Source organism: Episyrphus balteatus, chromosome 2, assembly GCF_945859705.1.
Source record: "Episyrphus balteatus chromosome 2, idEpiBalt1.1, whole genome shotgun sequence".
In the NCBI taxonomy this organism is placed as follows: domain Eukaryota; kingdom Metazoa; phylum Arthropoda; class Insecta; order Diptera; family Syrphidae; genus Episyrphus; species Episyrphus balteatus.
The window spans coordinates 114,356,723-114,364,847 of NC_079135.1; the positions used below are offsets into that span (position 1 = coordinate 114,356,723).

An 8,125-nucleotide genomic window follows, 5' to 3' on the forward strand; every position below is an offset into this window, starting at 1 on the left:
TTCTGTATTAAAATAAAAATTGTAAATTATTCAAATGGCGACATATTAAAATGCACACAATCCAAACTCATTGTTACTCTTCTTAAATGTTACACATTAATTATATTAATATTATTATTTTTTCTTCTATTTAAAATCAAAATTTCTAATTATTATTATTGTACATAAATATTATGAAATTCAAAAAAAAAAAACAAACAAACAAAAAAACAAATATTTTTACACTAAAAATTATTATCATTTACTTTTTCTTTTTTTTTTTCTATGCATTGCAGATGGAAGATTTAAGCAAAAAATTAAAAGAACTCTAGGGAAAATGAAAAAATTGAGAATGGAAATATATAAAATCCAATTACATACATTGTACAGTTAATAATATAAATAGTTTAAAATATAGATCTATAAGACAACAATAATAAATAACAAACAAAAATAAAAAGTGTTAAAAATTGTAAAATTTGCATGTAATATTATATATATTTATCTTATATAATATTATGTAATAATCTAAATAATGTAATTGAGAATTAAAACAAAAAACTTAAAAAAAAAGAACCATCATAAAGAAAAATCCTATTTTTAGTTATATTCATAGTTTAATTATTTTATGTTTTTAAGTTTAACATTTACCTTATTTTAATTATAATAGTAATTCAAGAGAAAAATTGCATTCATAAGAAAAAAATAAACATTTAGCAATTTATATATTGTTTATGCTCATTTTATAATTTTAAAGAAAATCATTTAGCAATTAATTTAGAAAATATAAAGGGAAAATAACAGCTTAAAAAAATAGTCTTTTCAATGTGTTTTGCTTGTATTTTTGCGTTTTTGTTTTGTTTGATTTATCTGAATTCTAATTGTATGTGCATGTTGTTTTGATGTGTAATTTTGTAATTACAAGCATGGACTACTTTTTTCTTTCAAAAACATCTTAAAAAGGAAAGTTGGAACAATGGAATCATTTTTGAGGATATGTATTACAGTAGAATCGTGGCAGAGGCTGTGCATCAAAATAGAAAGCCAACAGAAATCAACTAATGGAAACTAAAACCAAAAAAATACTGTCTAAATTAAAGTATTTTAACATCCGCAGAAGATCGAAGTAACTGATTATTTTCGATATAATTTACCAAGTCACTACGAATCTGATGCTTTGAAGAATCAAATTAATGTTGCATACAATAAATTTTGTGCAAAAAAATTAGTAAAAAATCCTTCAAAGCATTTTCATATCATTTTCGTTTCACCACTTTCCTTATCAATTACTTAAATTCTTGAAGCCAATCTTTGTCTAAAATGGTCAACCAGTCCAAATCAGAGGCTTAGTTTCTTTTTCAGTAAATAGATTTTATCAGTTACGGAAAACGTTAACCTTCGTAACAAATCCTAGAGAAAGCTAGAAGCTTCAAACTTGTAGTTTTAGCTTATTCAAGTATATTGAGAGAAGTACCATGTGGCGCAATGGTTAGTGCGATGAACAATGATGCAAAAGGTCGGGGTTCGATTCCCAGCCTCCAATACCTAAAATAAAAAGATTGGGATACAATAATGATTGCCCGGGGATCACCACTAAAATATTGGCATCTTCAATGCATTCATTAGGACGATTTGAGTAGAAATAACATTTCACACGATTATTTGCTCCGGGAAAATCAGTTCCAAGGGAGATTTTCGGCAAACTATTAATCACACAATTTTTTCACCTGAAATATTTTTTCGCCTAGAATTTAAAAGCTTTTGCTCAATAAAATTTACATAATTCTGCTGAAACTGAAAAATTGTAACAAAAAATCTGTAAATGATATTTTTTTAAATGTTTAATGTTAAATTTTTTTTGCTCGCCACCAATATTTAAGGGGGGAAATCCCTCTGGACGACACCTTTTTCAATATTTTTTATGAAAAACTGAAAGCACTTATTGAAATTTGGAAAAAGACAAGATATTACTGACATTATTAAGTATTGAAAAATTTTTTTTTGAAATGAAAAAATAACAAAATGGCGGCCTTTCAAAGTTGACGCCTCTAGTTTACGCCGTGCAATGCACAGGTCCAGTAAATCATCTTAAATCAAAAAGGAAATTTTTTCCGTTAGATGATATTAGTACGCATTGCATGAACCTAAATTTATTTTTTTTAAATGAAAAATAAAAATTAGAAATCAAAAAAACGAAAAAAACCATGTTTTTTTTACAAAGAAGTAGTTAAAAAAAAATATTTACTGTACAAATTTTATTCAACTTTTAGGTTCATGTTGTGGCCAATAAGTTAAGGAGTAATTTGCTTCAAATTTCAAGTCGATAGCTTCATTAGTTTTTGAGTTACATTGCACGGCGCGGAAAAAACCTAGTTTCGAAAAAAATGCGTTTAAAGTTTTCGTTTTCGTACTATGGTAGGTTCGGAGCGCATTGGTTTTGGGGCTATCTAGGCACTTTTGAGGCTTCATTTAAGGCTAAGACCACTGAAAATAGTTTCTTCGGTTGATAAATAAATTTATTACGCAAAAAAAAACAATGCAAAAATAAAAAATTCCAGAGGGGTTTCCCCCCTTAAGTGGGAAAAGAGCTGCCGATTACCTCGCAAAGTACGGGAAGGTTCCCGAACGTGAACATAAGGGAACAAAAACTAATTGTATATCAATAATGTTCAAACTAGGAACTTGATTTCCGATATCTAAATTCTGAGGAAACTTTGCAGCATAATTCTGATTCCCAATCTGTTTAAAGATTGGAAACCAGAATTATGAAAATAACAAACCACGGGAAATTTTAATTCGTTTTGAATCCCATTATTACATTTGAACATGAGAATTCAGGCTTCATTAAAAAAAAGTCAACCTATTATCTATTAAATGTGTGTCGTTTTTTAGTTTATTTTTGGTCTACTACGCCGGAAGCCACACATATGATAGGTAGGAAACATGCTATGTTTAGCAAGGATTTATATGCATTTATTGAAAACTTCAAAAAGTAAACAGTAGCAGCAGTTTCCATTCGGAAGATATATAGCATATAATAAGACTGATAAATTTCAGAAAAATAAAGGCTTAGACGAACACGTACGTTGTTATTGAAGGATCTTATCAAATATAATATTAAACATTTCACAAAAGTTGGTTATTTTATCTGAAAGCTTTTACTATCCTAAAACAGTTTTGGTTCGTATGTTATTTTTAAAGTTTTGTTTATATTGTAAATATATAAAATAGACTTTAGTATAACTCTTAAATCAAAATTCATTTGCCTTTTAATTTGCCTTGTGTAAATTGATTTCATGTAAAATCAAATAAAATATCTTAATTTTATGCATTTCGGATTTCTAAAAACTAGTAATGAACTACATACATATTTATGTTTATGTTCCAGGGTAGGTGATTTTATGTAGTTGCCAAAATCAACTATTTTCTTCTATGGAACTTTATCCTACTTTACGAAATTCATTATTGGCTACTCTCCGCCCTTTAACAAAAAAAAAAATTCATGAAAAGTAATAAAAGAATATCAGGAAATACAAAAAATGTTATAGTACATAGAAAAAAACAAAATGTAGTTAGATTAGAAAAAAAAACAAACATATACTTAAATTAATTATATGTATATTTAAAAATTAAAGTAAAAGTATAATAATCCAAGCTAAGCTCCTAACTTCTTATTTGAGTTGTAAAAAAACAAGGAAAAAAAAAAAATAAAAAGCCCATGTAAAATATATTTAAATAAAATGTTAGTGTTGTAAAATAAATAATAATAAAATAATTTAAAAAATGAGATTTTAACGGGAAAAATTCGTTGGCTTAGTATAGTATAATAATTATAATCTTCTGTCGACTGTGTACATATTTTATTTTTAATATTGAACTCAATAAAATTACAAAAAAATAAAAATGAAAGAAAACTTAAGTGTATTATAAACAAAAAAAAGTATAGGCGTTGTTCATTCCTGTTTTGCAGACTTTAAATTAACTGCCATGAAATATTTCTCCCAAAGAGATATTATTAATTTAATTAACAAAGAAAATAACACGAAAATTGCAAAATGTTTTATTAACAAAATTCAGTTTGTAAAAAAGAAATAAAAATCGTAAAATATTATTTTAAAACATAAATTACAAATAAAAAGCATAATTGAAAGTATTTATTATTTAATTTGAAAATTATTTTTTATTCTGTATATTTTATTTATCGGTCATAAAAAAATCAAAAATGGGACCTGAAAGCAGAACAATTTTAACAGAATTTGGATTGTAGGTTTTATGAAAAAGGAAAATCATTTTAGCAAAATTGCGCTTATTACTTTACGCAAAAAGTTATTTTGAATGAAAATGTTTTTTGTAATATTTTTCTTTGAAATTACTTTGAGGCGTTTCTTTTTCAATGTATTTTGGTTGGAGGAGTTATATGTAGATGCAGAGTAACTATATTTTCGACGGGTTACGTCTGAAACGTATTGCATAGTTGCATGTTGCCGTATCCCAAGGTAAATTTACCACTTGGGGAAATCTTCCAAAAGGATAAGTAAGTTACAGCCTTCCAATATTCAAATAGTTTAGTTAAGTTTGAGAGAAAAATAAGTTATATGAAAAGTGAAGTCACATACTATCTATTACAAAAAAAAGTGGTTGTCTGTAAACGATAACGTTATAAGAAAACAGGTTGTGTGCTTTTGTTTAAAAAAAATGATCTAAAAGTCAATTTTACAAAAAAAGTACGCCATTAAAAAATTTAATATTTCTTCTCTTTAATAAAGCCATATTTAAATTTTTACAATGCGTAAAAGGTATAAAAATAAATAATATTGTTTCAGCTCAAAATATTCATGGTCTGCACGACATCTACGAAAAGAACTAGAATATTTTGAACCCACTCAATTTTCATCAAAAAAAAAAGCAAGAAAATCAATCTTCTTTTTTTTAATTACCTTACAGTCCATTTTTTTAAATGACAACTTAGAATAAATTTTATATCATCTGAAAACTCATTATTTCACCTTTTATATGACGCTTCAAAAATATTTCTACGAAATTGCAAACTGAGAATACGGTACTTCCCGCACTGGTCATGGGGAACAGATCTTTACAGGTGTTTTGAGGTATTTCTGAAGTTTTTAAATTTAAAATTGTGTAGTTTGTAGTAAATATATACCGTTATGTGTGATATATTAAACGAAAGGTAATATTATCAGCATTCTCAATAAAGTTAAATAAAATTTGTATCTGCTCTAGATCAAAAGAAAGAACGTGTTGAAAAATAGAACTTTACTTTACCGATATCTTAAAATTGTGAATACGAAATTAATCGAAATTTTGCACAAATTTAGTCCTGCCTATTTTATCTATCTACAGTGTAGATTAGTAGTTTTTTTATGAAAGAAAAAAACATATCATGAAAAACTTTTTACCGTCACAACTTAATTCACTTGATAAATTCAAAAAAAAAAAAAGTTAATTACTAGGCATGAGCACCTAGCTAGAACAGCATCTGAGCAAAAACTTTGAGCCTGTTGAGCGCCCACTTACACTTCACCTAAAAAGCTGAAATTTCATGTGAGTAATACAAAACGCATATGCAACCAATTTTTGAGTGGGGAACAACGGAAATGTAACCTTAAAAAAATTGGACCACCCTAATCTACAGTATAATATCTTTGCCGCTGGGTACAAAGGGGTTAAGTCATAAATGATAGTTTGCCAGAAAATGCGAAGTTGAGCTAATCGATGAATTTTTGAGCATTGATCCTCTTATTTTTATAGAAAAGAGTTGTTCTAAATTTATGTGTTTGATACCAAATAAAAGAGAAAAAAGATGTTATTCTTATTTCATCGAAACCCGAAAAGTGCAATTATTTTGAACTTAAAAATGAGCATATTCCTTGACACCACTTCAAAGATAAATTTTTTCGTACCAACTACAGAATGGGCCCTTATTGCGGGTGTCGTTTACGAATTTTGTCCATAGTCGATCATCGAAAATGAATTTTGGTATTGTGAATATCCATCGTGAACTACATTTCTTCCTCTATCGTTTGATCTTTTTCGTTTACAAATTTGCTATTGTTCAAGCACATAATTCAAAAGAGCAGTCGAAGAGAAACAAAACAAAAACAGATATTAACAGATTCGATCAACTTTTATCGCATCAAAAGGATTTTATATCGTCGAAAATTAATACATTCAAATTTATAGTCATTTTTAGACCCAGTTTATCAGACTGGAGTTTATCCAATGTTATTTGAATAAGATAAACTCCAGTCTTTCTTAGAAGCGGCTTGGACAGTGTCTATGAACATGGCTCATTGCGTGCATTGCTGTGCTTTTCATATCCAAAATACACTTGTGGGCTTTTTTGTGTTAGGTACTCTCATATTGAATGTAGTTTGAAACGATCATGCTTATAGTCCTGGGCCCCAGCACGTATTTAAAACTGTGTCCAATGAAAAATTGATCTAAAATTAGGTGCAACCACTACTCGATAGAGTCGAGCTCATTCGATTGCACCAAGTTACGTATTGGCCCCCACGTTTTATTTTAGGTATGCTAGTTTCTGCAGCATGTAATGCAGTTAAATAGACTATTCTACTTGGGATATATATTTGTGGGGCAACTTTGAGAGGAAGTGAACTCTTTTATCTGAAAGTAAGACCCCTGAAATAAATTACAGTAAAAGCTCTACTTGTAGACAACTACAATAAGCGACAAATTCCCTTTAATAAATAAACAATTTGTTCCATCTTTTCATAATCCGGACAAAATTTGATTCAGGATAACGGAATTGAACGTTTTTTTTTTTAAAGCCGATATAAGGGTCTGTTTCTTTTTAAATGATTATTTATAACTTCACCCAAAGCCAAGACCAGTCCAAACAGCCCGGTTAGTTTTTTTTACACTTGTTTTCATAGGAACGTGTTCCCAGCAACCGTCTAACCAAACCGTTTGGACGGTTCCCGGCTTCATGTGAAATGGGCCTAAGAATCAACCTATGGGATTCGCTCGATAGACATAAAATATCGAAAGATGAAGAAGAGCAAACGAATGCAGTCCAGTTTTGCTTGGCAATAACTCTCATCTTCTCATTTGTTTCTTTTTCAGTTTTTTTTCCCAAAAAGAAACAATGATTTTTTATTTTTGTTTTTATTAAATTGTCATTGAGAGTTTTTTGTTTTTTAATTAAAGTTTAGAATTGTTCATCATTTTTTCCACACAAATTCTTAAGGAATAGATTATTCTCAAATAATAATAAAAATAAGAGAAAGAAAGAAAATCATATTTTTGAGTGCTTTCACACAAGGAAAAAAAAAACTAAAAAGGAGTTACTTTATTTTTGTTGTTGTTATTTTAATAAGCGATGACATCGTCGTTGTATTGCCATCTTAATGACCATATTTCTGGAAATCCCATTCTCTGTTATCCAAAGGGCATACCTGTCGCGTCTTTAGCCACCTGGAGATGCAATGGAAATGAAAAGCATGATTGCATACTCCCCAGGCAACAGTGCACTCTTCGCTGGTTGCAGATGCCTGGTTTGCTTGACACTCAATACAAAGATCCATGATGTGGTTGCGACAGATGGCACAATTGTCCACAACAATGTCTAGAGAAAAATAAACAATTTGAATTAAAGTTTTGTTTGTTTCTTCTCTGTTCTTTGTGCAGAATATCTTTTTGGAGGTTAGATGAATTTCTTTGTTTGACAGAATAAAAAAAGACCGAAATCAAGGTTGAAAAACTAAAACTTACCCCATGCCCAGAGTGCTACAGCGTTCCACTAAAAAAATATAAAAGGAATTACACCAAATTAAATAAATAAATTAAAATTTATTTGATTTCACAAGTTTTTACTTTTTTGACTTCGAATCGCTTTTTTTCGCCTTTGCTGCTCGATGAGGGAACTTCGAATTCTTCTTCATCTACTTCCATTTTGTTAATTCTAATTATAAGATAATTTAGTTTGCAAGGAGATTTAAGCAAATTAAATAAATATTTCTACGTACTAGATTTGTTAAATACGAATGAGAATTTTATTTTATTAAACCAAAAAAATGGACGCAAAAATTTTTAATATTTTTGCGAACGAAATGCGAATGGAAATGGATGACTTTTCTTTTGGCAGCCGTCGTTTATTTTCACCAAT

The 8,125-nt window shown here is 28.7% G+C and overlaps 1 protein-coding gene across 2 annotated transcripts; it reads right to left on the minus strand.

Annotated features, from left to right (window-relative positions):
* Positions 1–7,258: 7,258 nt before the first annotated feature.
* LOC129909820 (RING-box protein 1A) lies at positions 7,259–8,125 on the minus strand. 2 transcript variants are annotated; one of them, XM_055986921.1, is made up of 4 exons: positions 7,986–8,125; positions 7,834–7,921; positions 7,732–7,759; positions 7,259–7,585 (listed from the first exon to the last, which is right to left on the minus strand). In XM_055986921.1, exons 2-4 carry the CDS (start codon positions 7,909–7,911, stop codon positions 7,365–7,367), a joined length of 327 nt encoding a protein of 108 aa, XP_055842896.1. In that variant the 5' UTR covers positions 7,912–7,921; positions 7,986–8,125; the 3' UTR covers positions 7,259–7,364. The 2 variants fall into 2 exon arrangements, with proteins under 2 accessions (XP_055842896.1, XP_055842897.1); XM_055986922.1 differs by lacking the exon at positions 7,986–8,125 and having other exon boundaries at positions 7,834–7,979.

What these genes read in the sequence shown, in the direction of transcription:
- LOC129909820 (XM_055986921.1), bottom strand. Translation starts at nt 7,911, where the DNA reads ATGGAAGTAGATGAAGAAGAATTCGAAGTTCCCTCATCGAGCAGCAAA. An exon ending in AGCGATTCGAAGTCAAAAAA is followed by an intron (nt 7,760 to 7,833) that starts GTAAAAACTTGT and finishes ATATTTTTTTAG; the next exon opens with TGGAACGCTGTAGCACTCTG. An exon ending in TGTAGCACTCTGGGCATGGG is followed by an intron (nt 7,586 to 7,731) that starts GTAAGTTTTAGT and finishes ATTTTTCTCTAG; the next exon opens with ACATTGTTGTGGACAATTGT.